The following is a 24,410-nucleotide window of genomic DNA, read 5'->3' on the forward strand; positions in this document are numbered from 1 at the left end:
CAAATGCACAAATATGTTCTCATCTAGATCAGCAAGGAGAGATTACATTTGGATATGGTATTAATGTTTTCTCCTTTTTGTGTTGTTTTTTTACAAATTCAAAAGAATTCATTTGTAAACTTTTTTTCCCTCTGTACTTTTCAGTCACTTGGAATGCACGTGTAAATAGAACATTTAATCTCCTGATCAATCTAAATATGTTGTATATAGTTCTGATTTTCTTTACGTGCTCATTTTTCTTATACTTGGTTTGGTTTCTCCTTTTAGGAATGGCAAAATTCTATTCAGAAGAATGCAGGACTTGCATTTATTGAACTCATCAATGAAGGAAGGTAATTAATTTTACACTTTTTAGATAATTCGTCTGTGTACATTTTATTCCACTAGGCAACTGCTCTCCTACCATCTGTTCCAAAAATGGGTAAGAAAATATATTTTAGTTAAATAATTTATCATACAGGTAATTAATCTTCAAAGGAACAAAGTTTAAGATACTAATCATTTATTTTGGGGTAGGGGAAAGCATGTATGAAATAAAGGAACAGACTTTCTAAGGCTTTTGTGAGATGGAGCCTCATCTTAACTGGGTAGAAAAGTTGTGTAACACAGATCGAGTGAGCCGCTCGGCAAGCCCATCTGCCACTCCATCTGTTTTCAAAGCCGTGCTCGGCATTCAATCCCGCAGCCCATCTCCGTTCATGTGAAGGAGTTTTATCTGAACATATCATGTTGTCCGATATCCAACTGAAAATGGGAAGGATATTAATTATGGGAAGAAGAACAGTCAGGTCAGGAATTTTTATGTGCCATTGTTAAAATGAAGCTGTAAGTAAATTCATGTTTGAGCCCATCATTGTACTCATAACTTTATGATAAACAGTTGTTCACTGTGATTTTTCCAATACTTTATTGGCAGTGGATACATGAAGATAGATGTAACTGTCACCAGTTTGACATGTATAGCTTCTGTCAGCCAAAGACCTGCATCCTTTACAATTCTTTTCTATGATATAATGTATTCATTGGAAAATAGTGACTGAATATTTGGCATAATCTATTTATTTCTTACTTGAAACTGGATTTAATTAAATTGATGATAAGGGGATAACACTTACTGTATATAAAACTTCTCTTTATCAAAGGAGGTGTCATCAAAGGATATTTGACAAGATAGTCCTTGAAAATTAATTTATATATGCTGTAGAAACCCATTTAAAAAATTAACTAGGGACACCTGGGTGGCTTAGTCGGTTGAGCATCTGACTCTTGATTTTGGCTCAGGTCATGATCCCAGGGTCGTAGAATGAAGCCCTGTGTCAGGCTGCACATTCAGCATGGAGCCTGCTTTAGATTCTCTCTCTTTCTCCCTCTCCCCTTCTCCCCAGCTCATGCTCTGTCTCTCTTTCAAAAAAAAAAAAAAAAAAGGGATTAACTTCAATGCACATTAGTATTACTTTTTTAGTATTAGTTTTTTCTCATCAGTTTATTATAATTAGAGACATAATCTCTTTTTATAGTAATTTATCTTATTTTATATTTCTCATTTACATTTTCCATGACTAAATTATTTTTAGTCATAGTAATACAACTCTAGAAGTTAAAATAAATTTTACATTTATTGCAAAGCAAAAGATACAGGAAAATACCAGTTTTCTTTTATAACATAAATACTAATTTTACATAATAATAACATACTTAGTTCTTATAAAACTTGGTTGTGATGAGAATTGATAATAATTATTATCCATCCTAAGGCAATGAAAAACATATAAAAACAAAAATTTGCCCAGACTATTCATTTTCATTTTAGTTATAGAAATCTCTCAAATCACATACATGCTAATTTTGCCAATTTGTTTCAACTGTGAAGTAAAAAACAAAAATTATCTTGTCATCGGTAACTCTGAAGACTTAATATAATTGGATCTTCCTCACTTAAGATTATAGTTAATGTCTTAGGAAAGGAAAGAGTAGAAAATTTGCTCATACCAGAGGTTTTAGCTTCTGATACTGTTTTATTGCTCAGGGGTAGAGTTTGGAATTCGTTTTGTTTTGTTTTAGGAAAAGAGATTGATAGAAAGCAGTTACAATTTTTTTAAATTTTAGTCCCTGAAAACCTTCCAAATGCCCATCATAATGTTCTTTGTGTCATTCTAGAATTTGTTTTCATTTTTCATACCAATTATTCCTCCAATAAAGAGGATTTTGAAACAAAAATTGAAACATGACTAGCTATAAATATGAAAGAACAGATCATGTGTACATTGATACAGCAAAAGTCTATTCAGTGCCTGTACTACATACAAATACTATTCTGGAGATGGGAATAGAGAAGTAAATGATACAAACATGGCTCTGAATTTTGGGGGAGAGACAAATATTAGAGGAATACACACAGTATTACAGGGTGCTGTGATAGAGGTGATATAGGTATGAATACAAGCAAAAGACAAGGCATCTAATCTAGACTGAAGGGGTGTATCCCCCAGGTGGTAGGACTATCAGGGTTTTCAAACAATGTATCAAAGAAAAACAAATACAATAGAACAAAGATAGCCTTTTCAACGAATGGTGCTGGACATCCACATGCAAAAAATAATAATAATAAATCTAGACACAGACTTTATACCCTTCATAAAAATCACTCAAAGTAGAGCAGAGATCTGAATGTAAAATGCAGAAGTATAAAACCCGTAGAAGATAACATAGGAGAAAATCTAGATGACCTTGCGTTTGGTGATGACTTCTTAAATACAATACCAAAGACATGATCCATGAAAGAAAGAGTTGACAATCTGGACTTCATTAAAATTGAAAACTTCTGGGGGTGCCTGGGTGGCTCAGTCGGTTAAGTGTCCGACTTTGGCTCAGGTCATGATCTCATGGTTCGTGAGTTCAAACACTACATCAGGCTGTCTGCCATCAACACAGAGCCCACTTTGAATCCTTTGTCCCCCTCTCTGTGCCCCTCCCCCACTTTCTTGTATGCTCACTCACTCTCTCTCAAAAATAAATAAACATTTTTTAAAATTTTTTTTTAACGTTTCTTTATTTTTGAGACAGAGAGAGACAGAGCACGAACAGGGGAGGGTCAGAGAGAGAGGGAGACACAGACTCTGAAACAGGCTCCAGGCTCTGAGCTGTCAGCACAGAGCCCGACGCGGGGCTCGAACTCACAGACCATGAGATCATGACCTGAGCTGAAGTCGGACGCTTAACCGACCGAGCCACCCAGGCACCCCATAAATAAACATTTAAAAACAATTAAAAACTTCTGTTAAAGTCAATGTCAAGAGAATGAAAAGACAAGCCATGGACTGGGAGAAAATATTTACAAAAGATACTTCTGATAAAGGATTGTTATCTAAAATAGCAAAGAATTCTTAAAACTCTACAATAAGAAAATAAACAATCCGGTTAAAAAAATGATTCAAAGACATTAACAGACACCTTACCAAAGAATATCTACATATGGCAAATAAGCTTAGAAAAAGATGCCTGTCATCGTCAGGGAAATGCAAATCAAAACAACAGTGAATAGTACTACATACCTTTTAGAATGGCCAAAATCTGAAACACTGACACCACCAAATGCTGACAAGGATGTGGAGCAGCAGGAACTCTCATTCATTGGTGGTGAGAATACAGAACGGTATAGCCACATTGCAAAACGGGTGGGTAGTGTTTTTTGTTTTTTGTTTTTTTTTTAATAAAAGTAAACATATTCTTACTGTAGATCCGGCAGTCATTCTCCCTTGTATCTACTCAAAAGAGTTGAAAACATGTTTACATAAAAACATTCACACAGATATTTATAGCCTCTTTATGCATAATTGCCAAAATTGGGAAGCAACCAAGATGTCTTTAGTAGATGAAGGGATAAACAGATACCCGTATATTTATGTGGTACATCCAGACAATCGGATATTTATTTTTTAGTGAAAAAAATAAATGAGACAAGAAATGAGCTGTTGAGCCATGAAAAGATGTGGAGAAACTTTAATTGCATAATACGAAGTGGAAGAAGCAATCTGAAAAGGCTTCATACTGTATGATTTCAACTATATGACCATATATGTCTCTAAGGAGACAGTAAAAAGATTAGTAGTTGCCAGGAGTTAGGGAAGAGGAAGGCATAAATAAATGGGCAGAGCACAGAAGATTTTTAGGCCAGTGAATCTAGTCTGCTTGATACTCTAACAGTGGATACATGTCATTATACATTTGTCAAAACTCATAGAAGCTACAACACCAAGATGTAAACTATGGACCTTAGGTGATAAAGCTGTCTTAATGTAAGTTCATCATTTGTGACAAATGTACCACTCTGGTAGGGAATGGTGGTAATGGAGGAGATATGTGTGTGGGGAGGGGATATTTGGGCATTCTCTGTATCTTCTACTCAAGGTTGCTGTGAACCTAAAATTACTCTAAAAATAGTCTATTAAAAAAAAAACCAACAACAGGAGGTTCAAAATAAAAAGTGTATACAAGTAGAATGCGAAAGATAGCATTGAGAGCTGAGAGATGGTTAGAACTTGGCTAGGTAAAAGAAGAAAAAAAAGAGGAATAAAATTCTGGACCAAGGGAATAATTTGGTACCAAAGCCTGGAGGCAAGAGATAGCAAGACGTGTTGCTGGACAGCTCTTTTTAATCAGCCAAAAGCTATGTAAGTGCCTGTTGTGTACCAGCCACATAGGCAAGGTCATCGCATCTTGGCAAGGGTGGCCGGCAAGGGTCATGCCATGAAGGGTTTATAAGCTATGCTAAGGGTGCTATGATATAATTAAAGAGAGCTAGGCATAATCTACAGTGTAGCAAGTGGACTCCGGATTGAAACTAATCTGAGATTCAGAAATCTTGCTTAAGATGCTGGTATCGTAGACTGACTAATAGTGGCTATGAGGAAGGAAGAAGTGGACACATTTAAAGTATCCTTTGGAAATTAAGTCTAGAGAAGTGCTGATAGATTAGATTGTAAGAGGGAAAAGAAGGGATCAAACATAACTTGATTGCTGGCTTTAATAGCTGGATGGTTTATACTGTAAGTATAGTGTAGTTGGAACAATAGAGAAGGAAGAATATGGGTTGGGTGGGACATAGTTTCACTTTTGGTTACACTGATTTTGTAGCGTCTGTGAAATTTCTGAGTGGAAATGTTGAATAGACATCTTGAATTTGCATCTCCAAAGAGACAGGTAGAATGGGGATTTGGATTTAGGAGTCCTGAGTTTATATGGTAAATGGTAGATAAGGATACAGATGTGATGCTCGGGGAACCTGTGTGGAAGGAGCAGAGAACATGATGCCATGCTTTTTGCTGCTGTTTCTGCTGGGAATCCTCTTTACCCACAGCTGTACATGATTGGCTGTTTTTTGTCATTTAGGAATCAGCTTAAATGTCACCCCCTCAGAGAGGCTCCCTTAACCATCTTATTGAGTTACCACACTTCCGTCATATGATTTTGTTTTAACATTTAGTAACACCATCTCAAATTATTTTCATTCTTTACGTCCATCTTCTTTACCAAAATGTACTTGGCCTTAAGAATTTGTGTCTTCTTCACTGATATATTCCTGGTTTCTGGAATAATACCTAGCACATAGTTCACAATCACAAATATTTATTGAAGGAATTAAGAAAAGAATGATGAGTAGAATGTGTGAGAAGCAATGAGGAGTCAACAAAAGAGGTTTTTTTTTTTTAATTTTTAATTTATTTTGAGAGAGAGAGAGAGAGAGAGAGAGAGAGAGAGAGAATCCCAAGTAGGCTCCACACCATCAGCACAGGGCTTGACATGGGGCTTGAACCCACGAACCATGAAATCATGATCCGAGCTGAAACCAAGAGTCTGCCCTTTAACTGCTGAGCCACCCAGGCACCCCAGCAAGAGCGTTTTTAAGTTAGGATGAGAGGGACCACTGGATTCGGTGACAAGATGGTCATGTTGGTTTCACCCACACATACACCAGTGAGTACCTGTGTGCTAAGGGTGCTGCGTAGAGACCCAGGCCCTGCTGTAAGAGAGCTTACAGTCCAGTGGGGACAGCAGTCTTCTAATTACTGGTATTATAAATATGCCAGAGTAGAGGGTACTGCGGGAGCAGATAATTAAGGGAATGACTTCTGAGAAAGCAGTGACTTAACTAGAGTACTGGGGTCAGGACCTAGGTTGTTTTGAGCTGAGGAGTGAGTGGGATGTGAGCATAGTCAGCAAGTACAACTCTGAGGAATTTGGCCAAGAAGGGGAAAGATACAGTGGTTGCTGCAGATGGGTTTTTTGGGTAGTGAGGGTATTTTTTGGAACATCTTTCTTGCCCCTTTTCTCTGAATGTTGGAAATAACATATGACATTTATTATAACTGCTGCAATATAGGCTTTTAAAAATGGAAGTTTTGTTGTTGTCATTGCTTATATATTTAGAATTTTACTGACTCTGACCTTCAGTTTACCTCATTTCTTTTCACTTTAGACCTTTCTCTTTCATAAATTTGAACTTGGGAGTTCCAGATTTTAAGAAAATAGCATATATAGGGGCATATGGGTGGCTTCGTCGGTTGAGCATCCGACTTCAGCTCAGGTCATGATTTCACCATTCATGAGTTCAGGCCCTGCATCAGACTTGCTGCTGTCAGCATGGAGCCCGCTTCCAATCCTCCGTCTCCCTCTCTCTCTGCATCTCTCCTGCTTGGGCTCTCTCTCTCGAAAATAAAATAAACATTTAAAAATATGTATATATTTTTTGAGGAACCTCCACACTGTTTTCCAGAGTGGCTGCACCAGTTTGCATTCCCACCAACAGTGCAAGAGGGTTCCTGTTTCATATTTAAAAAAATAATAATAAAATAAAATAAAACAAAATACGATAAAAAATAAAAAACTAAAAAATATAATAAAATAAAATAAAAATATGTGTTTATATATCATATTTGGATAGTTAGGATGTAGTTACAGTGAAGACACATTACTCTGTTAGATAAACAGATAGGCTTCTATTTGTTGAGGCCCTACTATGTGCCAAGCACAAATTAGACTCTTTATACACTCTTCTATCTCATTTGCGCAGACATACAGCATTTTTCTTAACTTTCTCTACTAGTTTAAAATAAAGCATATAAAAAACACTTTCTCTTGGTCGTTAGAATATCAGTCTTTAATTTGTCCTTGTGGGAATGAAGTTAAAAATCTTTAAGTTGAAATTGTTATAAATGTTGATCCTACTTAACAGCTATACCCGTGAATATAATTCATCAATCATAGCCGGAGAAAGCAATTGTGCAGTTGTCTACAATTAACAGGACAAAAACAGTTGATGAATGTGCAGCTGAATTAAAGTACTCCCTAGGACAGACTGAAATTATAAACTGGATCATTTAAAGGAATCTAACAAAGGATCTTTATAATTAAAACAAAGCAAGGTTAATGGGATGTAAAATTGCCTATAATATCTTGGCAATAATAATTGGATTTTAAATTATTAAAATATGAATTGAACTATAAAGCAAATAAAGACTTTTTTAAATTATGGAATTTGCGTATCCTTTGAAATAAATTAATAATTTGCCTAAAATAAACGTTTATCACTCTTTTGAAAGCATTTAGGATATAATTAATTAGTTTGCATAAAAAGCAGTGTGTATTTGTAGTTAGTACCGAATTTAACATAAGATTCATAAGATTCCAATTTTATTTTGTTCTTTAGAACAGTGAAAAATATATAGCTTACATTTCTTTGGTTTTAAAGAGGAAAAGCATTTTGCATCTATGCTTCATTCCTTAGTGATTATATAGCCCCAACTTGAATATCTTCTTTATTTTAACAACTGTTATTTAATAATTAAGCCAATAAGCTTTGGTTTATCTATTCGTTTTGTGTCTTTGATTAGGCAAAAAGTGTATTAAATAAAGAGTAACTTCCAAAACTCTAAGGTAAGAAACTCTTTTTCTTAGAGTTGAGATTCCGGTTTAATTTTGAACCAAGAATCCCTGAAAACTTCTGGAAAACAGAAGCTCCCCACCTAATCTAAACCTTTTTTCTTTACTACTCTGTTACTCATTTTACACATGTGGTAAGTTATTAAATGTGTGAGTTTTGTAAATGAATGAGGTAAACAAAATCTTGTACTTTTACAAAATTAATTGTATAGATCTTAAACAGTATTGCTAATTCATAGACTTAGCTTTAGACATTGATTATAAATAAAATGTTATTTACCTAAAACTAAGATTAGCAAGTCCTATCTAATAATGCCTAGATTTCAAGGAATAAGAAAATATATTTCAGAATTTGGTTATCATAAATTTTCTTTGAATTGCATTTTTAACTATGTTTAAAATATATCTGCACGTGTGTGTGTGTGTGTGTGTGTGTGTATTGAGATTCTTTTTCTTTCATGAGGATGATTTTAAATATACTTTCCTCCTAGAGAGGATTATTTTAATTTTGGTGAGAGTTAAGTAATAATTCATAAAACACTTCTAATTTATATTATTTTTATTAAGACCAAAAAAAGGCAAGAGTGACAATTTTTTGGTATAGTCATTTATATGTCTTATTTCCTGTTGTTTCTTATTTCTTCTAGAGACATTACTTTTTTTGTTGCTCTTCTTAGCTTACTTATTGCAGGCAAATGCCAGTCAAGATTCAGATGATCCATATCTTTATTAGAAAACTTGGATTCAGTTTCTATACCATTCTGATATAACTGGTTTCTATTTTTGACATAACTTGGCAATAGAGGAGCTGAGAATTGGCATTTATAGCTGTATGTTGTTTAAATAAAAGATATGGGTAAAAGTGAGCTAACGGGTTGCCGGAGGGCCTGTGCTAACATAAAGGTACAATGTGTATGGCCAGTCCAAGCATAAGCTAAAGGTGAGAAGTGAGGTGAAGGAATAGAATGAGCAATCCAGGTGAGACCAGAGTAGAGCCATGGCCTGGGCTATAGATTTTAGTCTAGAAGCTCTTCCTAAGGTGCTAGGGAAATAGAAGCATTAAGTATATAGGCTGATTATTTTTCATGTTAGTTACTGTTGTAGAGACCAACGTTTGAAAAACCAGGATACTTCCTTTATAATATGACTATCTTAAAGAGTCACAGTCTGAGATAGAAGAGTAATAAGAAAAAGTCACTTGTTTATATTTGCATATATGAATGTTTACATATTTTTTTTGAAAAAGCACTACTCCTATTTATGAATCAGACTTCAAAACAGTCCATTGTTCAAAGTCTAGATTTTTTTCATTCCTACCACAATGTAAGAAAAATAAGACTTAACTTACTTAAGAATAGATTGATGTTAAAATTGTTTAATATCTCTACCAAACATTTAAGGAAAAAAAATAATAAAATTAATGTCAAAGTCTTCCCAAAATAGAAGAGTAGGTAATGCTTTACACGTCGTCTTATGAGATTTCATCACCCTGATAACAATAACAATTACAAGTAATAAAATTATAGATCAATATCCACCATAAGCATAGGTACAATATTAATATTACCTTTAATAAAAGTTGGCAAATCAAATCCAGGAATACATGAAAAAGATGTATCATAAGCAAGAGGTATATATTCCAAACATGCAGAGTTGATTTAATATTCAAAAATATCTATGAATGAATTATACAATGTCAGCAGATTAAAAAAGAAAATATATGTATGGATATTTTAAAATTCATAAGAAAAACATTTGAAAAATTCAACATATGTTCATAATAAGATTCTCAGTAAACTAGAAATCAAACTCCCTCAATGTAATAAGTGCTATCTATAGAAAATATACAGCTAACGTACTACGTAATGGTGAAAGAGTAAATGCTTTCCCTCTAGATCAAAAACACTGCAAGGATGTTCTCACTCACTATTTGTATTCAATATTGGGCTGGAGGTCTTAGCGAGTTCAATTAGGCGAGTAGAATATTCTAAGATGTTTGAAAAAAGATAGTGTCATAAGTGAAGTTAGCAAAGTCACATGATATGAGGTCAATATTCAAAAATCAATTATAAAAAAGGATTATAAATATATGCATCATGCGTAAAAAACCAAAAATCTATTACAATACCATTTATTTATAATATATGTGAAATATTGGAAGCTTAAATAAAGCAAAACCATTATATTATCAAAAACATGAACTACTTATGGTTGTACTTGATAAAATTTGTGAAAGACCTGTGTGATAAAAACTACAAAATATTTCTGTAAAAAAATTAAAAATAAATAAATGCAGAAATATGTATTCATGAATCAGAGGGCCTAACATGGTTAAGATCTTAGTTCTCCCCAAACTGGTCTATAGACTCAAACCTAATCAGAATTCCAGCAGGCTATTAACAAGATAGTTTTTAAATTTTGGTGAAAATACAAAGGACTAACAGTAGCCAACACAAATCAAAAATGAACAGAGTTGGAGGATTGGTGTAAAGATAGAGAGATAGAGCAATGGAATGGAGGAAAGAAGATCTTACAGCTCAATAATAAAAAGACAAACTACCCAATACCAGTCAGACAAATGATTTGAACAGACACAGTAACAGAGAAGATATACAGATGGCCAATCAGCACGTGAAAAGATGCTCCACATCATTATTCATTTGGGAAATTCAATTTTAAATACAGTGAGATAGCATTATGCACATATGTGCTGAATTACTGCATAATTCAGTAGGTTGTCAATACTAAGCCTTGGTGAGAATGTGGAGCCACTGGAACCTTGTACCTTGCTGGTGGGAGTGCAAATGGCACATCCACTTGAAAAACAGTTTGTCAGTATCTTACAAGGTTAAACATCCACTTAACCATTTGACCCAATAATTCCAAACTTAGATATTTTCTTGAGAGAAATGAAAATATTGGTCCAAATTAAGACCTGTATGTGAATGTTGATAGCAGCTCTATTTATAATAGCCCAAGGTGAAAATAACCCAAACGTCTATCACTAGATAAATGGATAAGCTACTATGTAATGTTATAGGGAATACTACTCAACGATAAAAGGTATAGGCCACAGATATGCGCCACATACATGGAACTTAAAAGTATTTTGTGAACCCAGGGGCAATTGCATGACTCAGTTGTTTAAACGTCCGGTTCTTGATTTGGGGTCAGGTCATGATCTCACAGGTTCCTGGGATCGAGCACCACATGGGGCTCTGTGCTGACAGTGTGGAGCCTGCTCGGGATTCCCTTTCTCTCTCTCTCTCTCTCTCTCTCTCTCTCTCTCTCTCTCTCTCAATTAATAAATAAGCATTTTTTAAAGTATTTTGTGAAGCTAAAGAAGACAGACAGAAAAAATATGCTATGTGGTTGCATTTATGGGCATTATGGAAAAAACAGAATTAGAGGGACAGAAAATAGTTCGATCCTGCTATGGATGGCAGGAGAAAAGCACAAGGGAACATTTTGGGTGATGGAAATGTTGTGGTTGTAGCAGTGGCTACCTAAAATATGCATTTGTCAAAACTCATGAAATTGCATTTAACAAGAATTAACTTTATTATGTGTAAATTATACCTCAATAAACCTCACTTAAAAAAAAAAAAAAACTACAGTAGTGCTTCATTGCTTATAAAGTTCTGTAACATGACCTGAGATGCTTTTATTTATCTGGCCTCCCTTGCCTTCCTACACTGACTCAAGCACACTCCATTCACTCCTAAAGCACCCCTATGTCACCTCATATTTCATTGTCCTTTACTACCACGAAGAAGGCTCCCAGTAAATTATTGTTAAGTGAATGAATGCCTAACTCTGCATCCCACTCTCTGGAATGCGCTGGGAGAAGCCGTACCAAGCTGATTATTTCCCAAACAAGTCAAACACAATTTGCCTGTTTGTGTGGCTTTGAGCAAGATACTTAATCTCTCTAAGCCTTAGTTTCTTCATCAGTGTAATGGGGCTAATTATGCTTGTCTAATAAGATATCAAATGAGGTAAGAATCAAATGAATGATACCTATAATGCACTTAGCCTGGTACGTAATCAGTACTCAGTGTTCCTGACACATAATAGGGACTCAAGAAATGAACATCTATTTATTATTATTATTTGTTTAAGTGACATTTGAGCTGGATTTTGAAGACTATGGACAGAGGAGGTTGAGGACACTAGAGTACCTTACACATCCCATCCAGAGCACTGGTGGGTTTCTGTGTGTTCTCAATATGATAGTGTCACTACTCCCTCATTGACTAAATCTCATTTTACGCAGAACACTAATACGCACACAAGTGGAAGGATAGGGTGGTAATCATGACCTAGTCAGAGGCTTCCTAGTATATTGTATCACTAACCAGTGGAAACAGCAAAGATAAAAGCCAAATGTTACTTGTTCTCTCCCTTCTTTTCCAAAAGGAATATATTTTAGATTGCATCATTCTCTAGTTCTTAGAATTCATACTGGTAGACTCAACAATAAGAAGTTGTATTTTTAGCCAAGGGTAAAGCTTTTATTGGGACTTGTAATCATAGTATTTGGGACACTTTTGCAACCGTTTTCCCTTGGTAAAGGAACCATACCACTGAGGGCGCACAGAACTTGGTAAATTAACCAGAGACTCTCCTGGAGTACACAGTTTTTCCTGGCATCACTGTGGCCGCTGGTGCTGTTATGCCTCATTTGCTTCCAGATTTTTCCCCCAAGTTGTCTTTATACACCATCAATCCATGTTTCTCTACTCCTGTTACTAGAAGTTAAGTAGAATAAAATGGCTTGAAGCAAGCCTTCTTTTCTTTTAGTCACTACTACATCTCTGATCTTGAGCTGGTTTTTCTCACTTCACCAAGTCCTGTTCCATTGCTTTTCAGCCTTGTATTCCCGTTAGCATTGGCTGTCCTTCTCCTGGACATTATAACTTTGAGCCGTTTACTTGCAATCACAAATTTAAGCTAGGAGCTTGATTATTTGGCCCAGGGTTAACCCTAAAAGGAGGGAGTCTTCTGATCAGTATTTTTGAAACTATTTTCTTGGCCTTTAACAGTATATGAAAGTAATGGGTTGCTGTTGGCATTTTAAAAAATAGGAAATAGTAAATAATAGAAAAAATAATTGGGTATAGGTAAATATTGCTTGCTGAAGTGTTTGCTGTATGGGTGTATAGGGTTATGATATGAAGTGTATTTCCCATAGTTTACTCTGAGACTCAAAGTTTTACTTTGAGTTTAAAAGCCATGATTCTAAGCTGATTTCCTAGTTTATGTGTCTTAAAACAACTTCAACATGTTCTGCCCTGATAGCAATGTTTTCTAAATCCATATTAAACTATAGGGTGAGTAAAGTATACAAATCCTTCATAGTGGTATTAGCTGGTTTTGCATAGAAGAGTAAATAGCTAAGCAATTAGTCACTGAAGAGACTGGAAAGAAGAAAAGTAGGAGATTTGATATAAATTGACCTTTGTGGCCTGTGAACAAATGGAAAGTTACTGTCTTTGTATGTGTACCATAAAAGTTGACTTCCTTAATCTAGGGACGAAACTAGTATTAGGATACCTGGAGACTCCTCTTAAGAAGTGACCAACAATGTTGAATTAGTGTATACTCTTTGTAATCTTTCTAATAATATTGTTTCTGAGCTGGTTAATTCAGGGATAGACTTTGGGACTGTACAACTAAGTGAAACTAAGCAGTGCCATGCTCCCCACATAAAAAAAGAGAAATGAAGCTTGCTGAGAAATCAAATCCAGACTTTGCCATCTGCACGAACTCAGGACACTGCATGAACTCAGTGGTCCTCCTATGTCAATGTGCATTAGTATCACAGGGATGTTTATTAAACATACAGATGCTAGGGTCTCACCTCAGTCAGACCCGTGCAATCAGAATCTCTCCATGGGAGTTATCCCACCCGTTTTAATATGTTCTGCAAGTGATCAGATCTTCAGTATACACCAAAATTTGAGAACTGTTACACTTCATTCATTCATCTTACGAGCCATGTAAAATTATCACCATCTTTACCCGTAACTGGAAACATAAATATGGTCATGAGCTAAGTCATTTTTTTTTCTATCCTGTACTAAGAAGTATAATAACTGTTTAGGTTCATGGTAGATTATAATATATTTTTCTACAAAAAAAATCCACTTTTATGTATTTGAAGTTATAGACTTATATGAAGTTGCAAAAGGTGATAAGAAAATAAATGCTTATCTGTGGATCCTTGTTTTCATCCAACACAATTACTTAATTCCCAAAGCTTTTTCGTAACAGTTAATTAGATGGAGGTGGGGGCAGAGGTAGGTTTTCAACCAAGGTGAATTCCCTCTCCTCACCCCACTTTGTATCTTTAATGCCTCTCTCTCTTCATATCAAGTCCTTCGATATCAATCTCAAACTCCAAAATTATCCATTAGGCTTTATCTTCCTTCTCTATAGTTCTCCCCAAGCAAACCCCAGTCCTCCAGTGAATCTGACACAAGTGTAGGTCTGAATATATTTTTATATAATAGGTTTTCATATATTAATTTGATCCAAAGTCATGAATAATTAGTAGATTTTATCCTCTGGGAAAGATTTAGTGTTTTAAGAGAATAACTTGATATTGTATGTAATTTTTTTTTTTTTCCTAACAGCAACATAAAGACAGAGATTTTTAAGTCTCTAAGTGTTTGTTTTCCACCTTTCCTTCTTTCGTTGCAATAGAAAGGCTCAGGATAGCCCACTCCAGAGACCCCCCCCCCACTGTACCCCAGCTTTCTAATCTTTGTATTATATCAGTATATAATTGAGTAAATTGGGTCTTGCTTAAAAAGAATTAAAAAAAAAGTTTGATTGAGTAGTGCAACTCCTACTAATATTCCAAATTCCAAATCTAGATTCAAATATGCAAAATCTCTTTGAAAGTCCCACCACAGCCTGGTGTGGGGGTTCATAGACAAATGTCAAGATGTGCCATTGTTTTTCCTTCTAATGAACATAAAATAACCAGTATATCAACGTGTACCTTTTAGAAAAGTGCAGTACTCTTTGGTAGAGGTAGGGGATAATATATGTCAAACATTTTACAAATATTCTTTTACTTATGCTCCTAACAAATTTTCCCTCCTTAAAGGAAATGTACTTTTGGCTAATGCAGGAGAGTTGGAGTCAGAGATATACTTCTCAGGAACAACATTCTACTATTTTCAGTAAGTGAAGACTGTTGGCACTAAATTAAGAATCAGTAGAGGCCAAAGCTTGTAAACATTTTCCAAAAAAAAGAAAAAAACAACATTAATTTTAGATTTAAAAATCAGATTATAATTTTTTTTAAATAGTCTATTCAAAGACTATAGCACAGGAAGCAGTTGAACTTCTCTGACCCAGTCAGACTCCACCTTGCAGTGTCACCAGAATCTCCATGCCTTTCTCTTAAGATTTTGGCACCAAAGGGAATTCTGCTCCTATGCTGTGTGGCCACTCCACTTTCAATCAGTCTGTCTTCTTGGCTAAATAAAAATCTGATCTTACAGTTTGAGCCTGCGTTCTTTCCCACAGTTTAAAGAGTACACCCTCATTTTCTAATCAGGAAACTGAAATACAGACACAAGGAAAATTCTTTGCGCAAATTCATAATGCTGACAAAAGGCGGAACCTTAATATTAACTGCTTTTGTCCCCTCTTCACCTATAGATGATGGAAGACTAATTTTTTCTGACCTCTCATATTGCCTTTTCTGTTGACTTGTTTTGTTTCATCAAATTACAGAGATTATATTGGGGCACCTGGGTGGCTCAATTGGTTAAGCATCCAACTTCAGGTCATGGTCTTGCAGTTTGGTTTGTGAATTCGAGCCCCGCGTCGGGCTCTGTACTGACAGTTCAGAGCCTGGAGCCTCCTTCGGATTCTGTGTCTTCCTCTCTATCTGCCCCTCCCCCACTCAGACTCTGTCTCTCTCTCAAAAATAAACATTAATTTTTTTTAATTATAGAGATTATATTTAAAATTCAGGATCTGTTCATCTCAAGTCAAAGACAAATAATTGAATTATAACAAACGGCCTAAAATTGGATTCTTCCTAGAATATCAGAACTTGCCCTTCTGATATCTATTCCATTTGGAATAGAATACTTTCTTTTGTCTCCTGACTTCTTTCCTGTATCCATGACAACTCTATCTGCTTTAGAATAGGAATAAATAGGATTGAACAAATTACGTTTTGTTCTGTTTCTTTTGGAAAGTAGACTCACATTAGAAGATGAAGACCAATTCATTCATTTCCTATTTTGTATAGATACTTGAGAAAGAAAATATCCTGTAACAGATACTCCTAAATTATCCAATATTTATTTACCTCATTTTATTTACATTGTGCTAAATGTACCATAGAATTTCATGGTATTAAGAAACTACCTTAAATTAAATTAAAACTCTGCATTAAAATTCTATTTCTTCTTTGCCCCTCCTTCTCATATAACATATTCATGTATTCATTCAGTCATTTATTCATTTAGCCATGTATTGCTGGTGAGTCTGTATTTCATAACAGGTACCTTGCCAATGCATGTTGGCTAGAGATGAATAAGCACTGTACCTCATTTTATGAACATCCCAGTCTTGTTAAAAAGAAAAGAAAGAAAAAAAAAGAAAACAATGTGATTAATATTATAATGACAGCATCGAGAAATTGGGAGGCCTCTTAGCTTTATTGGGCGCAGGGGTTGGTAGGGTTTACAGGAAGAGATGGCACTTATAAAGGTCCTGAACTATCATTAAAAGATACTATAAAGATTTTTTTCTAGACCATAGAATAAGTATGTTAAAGAGGCAGTAGATAAGATTAGAAAAGTATACAGTCATCTATATATAGTAAGCTTGACTATTATCTTGTCTATTATAAGTAGGCATTGAAAAAATTTAAGAATAGATAACACTGATGGACAAATGGAAAACGTATTAGATAGATGGAAGATGGGGGGGCAGAAAAATGAGGGAGCCATTGTAATCCAAATGATAATGATTTATGTGAACTTAAGTAATGGCTTAAATGAAAGCAATGTTAGTGTATGAGTAAAACAGTTTAAAATATATTGAGGTAAAATCGACAAGACTTGGTGACTAGTTTACTGTGGGATGATCTTAAAGCCACATTTCAATGGATTGGAAAGTGAATAGGGGCGTTTAAGATTATTTCCTGTTGTGATGTTGATCTAGCTCCTAAGATCCAATATTTTGTGTTTGACACAATGTTGATATTTTTGGCCTACCTGCTAAATATAGTCAAATTTCAATGTTAAGCAACTTAAAACTTTGTTCCCTTGTTCAGAATGCTTAACTTTTTCCACACTATGTAAAACTTGTGGTGTAATTGTTCTTAATCTATAAAAAGGAGCATAGGAATTAAAACTCCCCCAAAGTCTACATTAATGTTGTCTAAGAAATATATAAATAATAAGTTGATTAATACCCAAGATTATACCATGATATCCTAAGGGAATATGTGTATCAGATGTGAAGAAAGAGTTACCTAATTTTCTTAAAATCTTTTATTTCAGGAGTCAGCCTCACATAACAAACCCAGACAGATTTGGGTTGTACATTGGTTCTGTTGCTGGAAGTTCCCTGGACTAAACAAATTGCTTAACTTATTTAATTATTTATTTATTTTGGTTCTTTCAACTATAAAATGGGACTAATAATATACCCAACTCATGGTTGTTTGGGGATTACCCAAAATAGTATATGAAAAGAACTAAGCATGTGTAAGGTGTTCAATAGAGTTCATTTCTTTCCTTGAAATTTTATTTTTGAGGGGGACATGTGTGGACAAACCACATAGGCAGTTCATATTCAGGAACAATATTGTGAAATAATAATTTTATACAAGAAAAGGAACTATGGGTTACTCAGTGATCTGAGGTTATGTTCTGCAAAGAATACTCACATCCTACATAGGGTGCACGCTTTGAAGCAACATGGGTCTTATAAGTGTTTTAGGAGTTCTCCAGTTCTGCTCCTCCTCCCTATAAATTGTTGTCTCAAAGAGCAGGAATGCTCTGGGAGCACATGCCTAAAGCAGTTGGTATTTTAAGCCTATGACAAGAAATTAAGTAGAGAGTCTAGCCTGGAACATTCTGGATAAGCCAAGACCCATGAGAGGCTAATACGGTTCTAGTGACTCCTCCTTGATATCACCAGGAATTAAAGGAAGAACTTACCGAAGATAGATCTGTTGAATTCCCACTCATTAAGACTAGAAGTGAGATTAAAAAAAAAGGTCACTAAGTATATGAGAATGAAAACTACTGTATATGAGAATTAACAAGGAAAAAACAACAAACTTGCTATTTAGTTTATACAAAATTAAGTGAGGTTCAATCTGCCCCATTCTGATTGAACTTGACAATTGAGCAAGAAAAAAATGATAATTCATTTCATTAATGAGCAGTGCAAGTAAAGAATAGCAATCTTGAGAATAGCACTGTTGTTAAAAATCTAAGTAAAAGGGGCACCTGAGCATCTCAGTAAGTTAAACATCTTGTTTGGGTCAAGATCTCGAGGTTCATGAGTTCAAGCTCCACATAGGGCTCTGCACGGACAGTGCAGAGCTGCGTGGGATTCTCTGTCCCTACCTCTCTCTGACCCTCCCCCACAGCACAAGCTCTTGCTCTCAAAAATAAATACAGTAAAATATTGGTTTGCAAGCATAATTCATTCTGGAAACATGCGTGTAATCCAAAGCACTCATATATCAAAGTAAATTTCCCCATAAGAAATAATGGGAACTCAGATGATTCATTCCACAACCCAAAAATATTCATATAGAAATGATTACAATACTGTAATATAATATAAAATAATAAAGAAAATACAAAATATAAAGAAAAAATAAAACATTAACTTGCCCTTACCTTTGAAAATCTTTGTGACTGGTGTGAGAAAGAGAGAGGAGGGTTATTGTGTAGGATGACTTTCACTATCACTGATGGAATCACTGCTGTCTATTGGCACAATGGAATCTTTTTCTGCGTAGGGCCATTGTATACACTCACACAGATGTTTACCACAGTACAGTTTTAATAAACTCTTGTGATATACTGTATTTAATGTAACTGGCAGTAAGGCAACAGAGGGAAGTGTCTATATCTGCAGGCAGCCTGACCTGGAATGAAAAAAAGCATTCTAAGCTTACTCTTATATGGAGCAGCAAGGACTGTCCCTAGATGTTTTGAAGTGACAAAAACTACACTAGTGCCGATTGTGGGCACCTTCCAACATTCTGAATAATCACTGATTTCTGCCAAACACCATGGCCTGAGACTGAGCATCTGAGCATGGGACATGATTACCCACAATCCCTCATCGAGAGAGGGAGAGAGAGAGGTAGAGAAGAACCATTGGTTCAGTTATGATCATGTGACATTTGGCATCACATACTACTTGTATTGCAAGACATCACTCACTTATCAAGTTAAAGTTTATTAGAAATGTTTGCTCATCTTGCAGAACACTTGTAGAACAAGTTACTCGCAATCCAAGGATTTACTCTAAATAAACATTTTTTTTTAAAAAACTAGGTAGAGAAAAACTGGACCAATGAATGAATGTGAGTGTTAGAACTGAATTTAGAAACAGTTTTTAATGTTTATTTTTGAGAGAGAGAGAGAGTTGCAGCACGAGCAGGGGAGGGGAAAAGAGAGAGGGAGACACAGAATCTGAAGCAGGCTCCAAGCCATCAGCACAGATCACGATGCAAGGCTTGAACCCACAAACTGCAAGATCGTGACCTGAGCCAAAGTCAGACGTTCAACCAAATGAGCCACCCAGGCACCCAATTAGAACTGAATTTTAAAAGGACATTGGTAAAAGAACAGACATTAATTTGTAAGGTTGCCCTTTAAGAAAAACCGGAAAGACTTGAGTTAACTTCAAATATCCTATGATTATTTTTAACACAGTAATTGCTTACTGCAAAAGAAAAGAATGTAAAAAGACCTAATCACTGTTCATAATTGGAAAAAATGAAAAGAATTAATGTTAGAATGCCCACAATGGAGGAGAGCACCAGTAAACACAGAGGTTTTACTTAAAAAAATATTGTTGGTTAATGAAGATGCAATGCAAATATAAAATTAGGAGAATTTTTTTTTAATTATGATCTGAAGCAAAGAACTTAATTTTTCTGAGCCTTGTTTCTTATGTTTAAAAATGAAAATAATATGTATCTCCAAGGATTCTTGTGAGAATTGAGTATTATGTGTAAATTACCTATTTTATTACCTAGCTCTCAATAAGTGGTTTGGTGACAGCTGTTATGATCAATATCTTCTTCCTCCTCCTCTTCTCCTCCTTCTCCTTCTTCTCTTCCTTCGTCATCATCATCATCATGATCGTCATGTGGCTTAAACAAACAACCATTTTTTAATCTCTCATTGTTCTCATTGACTGGGCTCAGCTAAGCTGTTCCTTTGCACCACTCTGTGGAGCTGTCTGGTACTGTAATCACTTGGGAGGCTGGCTCTGGGCTGGGAGTTCAACTAGGCCTGGGAGCCTAATGTCTTCTCTTCTCCTCCTTGAGGCTCTCCACGTAATATGAGCTTCACTCAGCATTGCAGCAGATTCTACAAGACAGGTTTCCAAGAAAGAAAGGCAAAAGCTTCAAGGCATCTTATACCCTAGGCTCAGAAGTTACAACACTTCACTTCTCCTATATTCTGTTGGTCACAGGAAGTCACCAGGCACATCTAGGGGAGCAGAAACTCTTCATTTTTAAAGAATTATTTTTAAATGTTTATTTACTTTGAGACAGAGAGGGAGGGAGAAAATCCCAAGCAGGCTCCATGCTGTTAGCGCAGAGCCTGATGCCAGGCTTGATCTCATGAACTGAAACCATGAGGTCATGACTTGAGCTGAAATCAAGAGTTGAGTGCTTAACCAACTGAGCCACCCAGATGCCCCAACATTGCTCTTTTCCACGGAGCAATAACAGTATCACACTGCAAAAGAGTATGTGGGATGGGAGATATTGTTGCAACCATCTTTGGAAATAAGCTTTGCTCCATGCTATCAAATAAGTATGAAGAGGCTCCCTGTGCGCTCCCACTTAAGGAAGGATCTTCAGATATATTGCTAAGTGAGAAAAGCCAGGTAGAGAAAAGACTGTGTAAAATACTAATATTGGTGTAAGGATGTGGAAAAGAACATTTGTATTTCCTTATGTATTTTTAAAAGCCTCTGAAAACATATGCAAGAAACTGTCAACAGCAAGTGCCTGATGAGGTTGGAAATCAGGTCAAGAGGTAATATCGTGAGAGGCTTTTCACTATATGTCTTAAACTTTTTGAAAACAATTTGGATATTCAAATAACTTTGTTAAAAAGTTCAGTGCATAGGTTTCCTGATATATGATTATCTAGCTTTTGTGTGAAAGTTTACTTCCAAGATAGTGAAGTCTACTGTTTTAACCATTTCCTTCAAAGATAGGGCATTCTGTTGTTTTAACCATTTAAAATACTAATAAAAAACCTTGATTTTTTTTTTTTGCATTAACTAATTTTATTGAATTAATTGAATCATTCATTCACAAGATACACTATTGAACAGAGGCATTGTTGTAACAGTTTTATGGTACATTTCTATATTTCAAATGTCTTTGAATTATAATTTTGACTATGTTAATTTCATAATGTAACTAAATTTTATGCATAATTAATCTTTCAAATACTGAAATTTGATTAAAAATTAGATTAACCAAAGATACTAGGAATAATAATTGCAAAGGTATCTTCCTTTTTAGATTACTATGCCACGCTATGAAGGACCATATAGTTCGTGTCGCAAATGAAGCTGAGTTTATTTTGAACAGACAGAGAGCTGAAGATGTACATAAACATGCAGAGTTTGAGGTAAGGTTTTGGTGGCAGATTAAATTCTGCTTCTCTAAGTCAGCTGTCTCTGATGGTAACCTTACATAAGTTTTTTTTTACAGGAAAATTTCATTCAAATAATTTTGGTTCTTTTTTTTTTTTTTTTTAAGCTTTAGTAAATACCAAACACAGAGCACTAATTTTCATCTCATTTACAACATGGAGAGATCCCTCTTACCTTGTGCCTAACTCTTTAGTAGACTGAAGTTTTTCTAAAGTACTCTTAAAGGCAAATAAAATTTTAGAATGCAATTACCGTAGTAATTTTTAAACTAGCAGAGTTTATACACTACTAAATGTGGGTTTAACAAGTGGTTATATAAAAATACTCGGTTTTTCCATGTATTCAGTAATTTATTATTTATCAATGTATCCATCTTTAGAGTGGCCAAAGATCATTGCAGTTCATATTTTATTGTTATAATTGATATTTTATTGACAATTGAAGGATTGCTATTATATGATATGCTTGCAGATCTATACATATATCTGGGAATGTATAATTTAAATTTAAATATGTAATTTTATAATATATAAATATATAAATTTAAATATATAATTTAAAAATCCTCACAAGTCCCGTGACTAAAGAAAAAATTAAGTATCATTTCTATTTTATATGAAAAAACTAAAGTATATTGAAATACTGTATATTCCATACTAACAGGTTTTATATACAAATATTATTTTTATATTTCTAGCGTGTCAATAATTATTTACCATTATTTGAATTTCCTCCATTCAGTATCCTGATTTCAGTGTTTTAAATTACAGCAATGACTTCATTCAATTTGCAAAACAAACTTGGTTTCAGAAATAATGAGGTGACTTGGTATTTGGCTTAGGTTGAACTGCCATTGGCCTTGAAAATAATAAATAACCATCCATTTATTTTCCTGATGCCACATGGCGAACAAGTGTGGCATGGCTAGAAATCAGAGCCCAAGATTTCAGTTTTGATGAGGTTTTTATCTCGGTAAACCAGCTCTCTTAGTCATGCGCGTTGATGCCCCAGGTCTAGTAATCTCTGACCTTGCTGGCTGAAAAGCATGAGACAGAGAAATAGCTGTTGTCACTTCCATACTCTTAACCTCTGCTTCATTTGTCAGATGAGACAGCACACGCTTGTCATGTGAGATCGCAACAACCTTATTTTGAAAAAAAAAATACCAAATATTTTAAACTTTGATAAAAGTACGTGGACAGTTGAGTGTATATCAAAGTGAAGCTTCATATCTCTTCAACAATAAATACCATTGGGTATTTATCAGGGGGTCCTGTTGTAATCTGGATGTCAAGAAAATTCTGAGTTATCTGTTCTTTGACGAATATGTTTAGATATAAGATATGTCAGGACTTTAAACAAAATAAGAATATTCAATTAAGTATTGACTTCCGTTAGTAAATAAGATTTGGAAAATTAACTGAATTCCCTGCAAGATGAATTTTGAGTCATTCATATTTCTAGTAAGAAAATTAAGATGCTTTGTGGGGATATAAGAAGATCAGTATTTGTCATGTGAAAACATTTAAAATAGATTCTCAAGCAGCTAGGTATCAGTAACAAGCTTTAACACATATTTAACGAAGGTGAAAATTAAGCTGAAGGCAGTGTTTCTCAGCCTTTTTTTCATTATTGCCCCCTAAGCAAGCCTTTTAGACAATTTTCACTCTAATCACCCCCTCTCCATAAAATTTTGTATCTACTAATATGCTGTATATCTGTTTATGTACTATATACACATCTGTGCTTTACACATAAAAAGAATACAGTTTTTTCACACACACACCCCCCTCGCAATACCACTTTTCACCCCCTGGGGATGAGATCATTCCTATTGAGAATGCATGGCTAAGAGAGATAAGAGGCCATGAAGTGGATGTGAAGACTCAGTGTTTTTTAGAATTATGTAAACATAAAATAAAAAACTACTGTAAATCAACTTGGAGACTATTATCCTTGTTATTTAATGGATTATACTGTTTTTTTAACTAAAATGTTTGTTTGTTCTTTTTAGGTTAGAGCTGTCTTAGTAAATGCATTGATGTGTGTGTATGTGTGTGTGTGTGTGTGTGTTTCACCATTTACCACTTTTAAGTTATAAAAAATTTCACAAAAGCCATGGCATTTTACTAAGCCTTTTTGGGGGAATTTCTCTCTCTCCCATATAAGCTTGTATTTAACAGATAAAGTATATTTAATTTGAGATGGGTACCTCACAGTTAAGTTTTTTTTTAGTTAACCATTGTAATAGTTAAGGAAGAAAAATGAAAATTTAATTTTGCTCTCCAATGAGCTAATGAAATATTAACCTCATTATGGAGGCAGATCATTGTACTAATTGGTGATTCCCTGTACAAAAAGATAAATTGGAAAATGAATTAATCCTCCTTAGATTACTGTAGGGTTATTTCTCTGAAAGAGATAACTTGTGGTAGTAGTGGATAGAATAGACAGACTGAAGGGATATGTTCAAATACCTTCCATGAAACAGATTTTTACATAGTAAAGATGAATGTGAGCCAATTATATGTATTTTTTTTAGATGTGGGACTTTTTTT

At 34.8% G+C, this 24,410-nt stretch overlaps 1 protein-coding gene across 8 annotated transcripts in view; it reads left to right on the forward strand.

Annotated features, from left to right (window-relative positions):
* NBEA (neurobeachin) overlaps positions 1-24,410 on the forward strand; it is a 678,339-nt gene that overhangs the window by 343,178 nt on the left and 310,751 nt on the right. For all 8 annotated transcript variants that reach the window (XM_042998658.1, XM_042998776.1, XM_042998897.1 and 5 more), the window contains 2 exons: positions 268-332; positions 21,719-21,827. In XM_042998658.1, the coding sequence (XP_042854592.1) occupies positions 268-332; positions 21,719-21,827 (174 nt within the window). The remainder of the gene's footprint in view (positions 1-267; positions 333-21,718; positions 21,828-24,410) is intronic.

The sequence above is a fragment of the Panthera tigris genome, chromosome A1 (assembly GCF_018350195.1).
Source record: "Panthera tigris isolate Pti1 chromosome A1, P.tigris_Pti1_mat1.1, whole genome shotgun sequence".
NCBI lineage: Eukaryota > Metazoa > Chordata > Mammalia > Carnivora > Felidae > Panthera > Panthera tigris.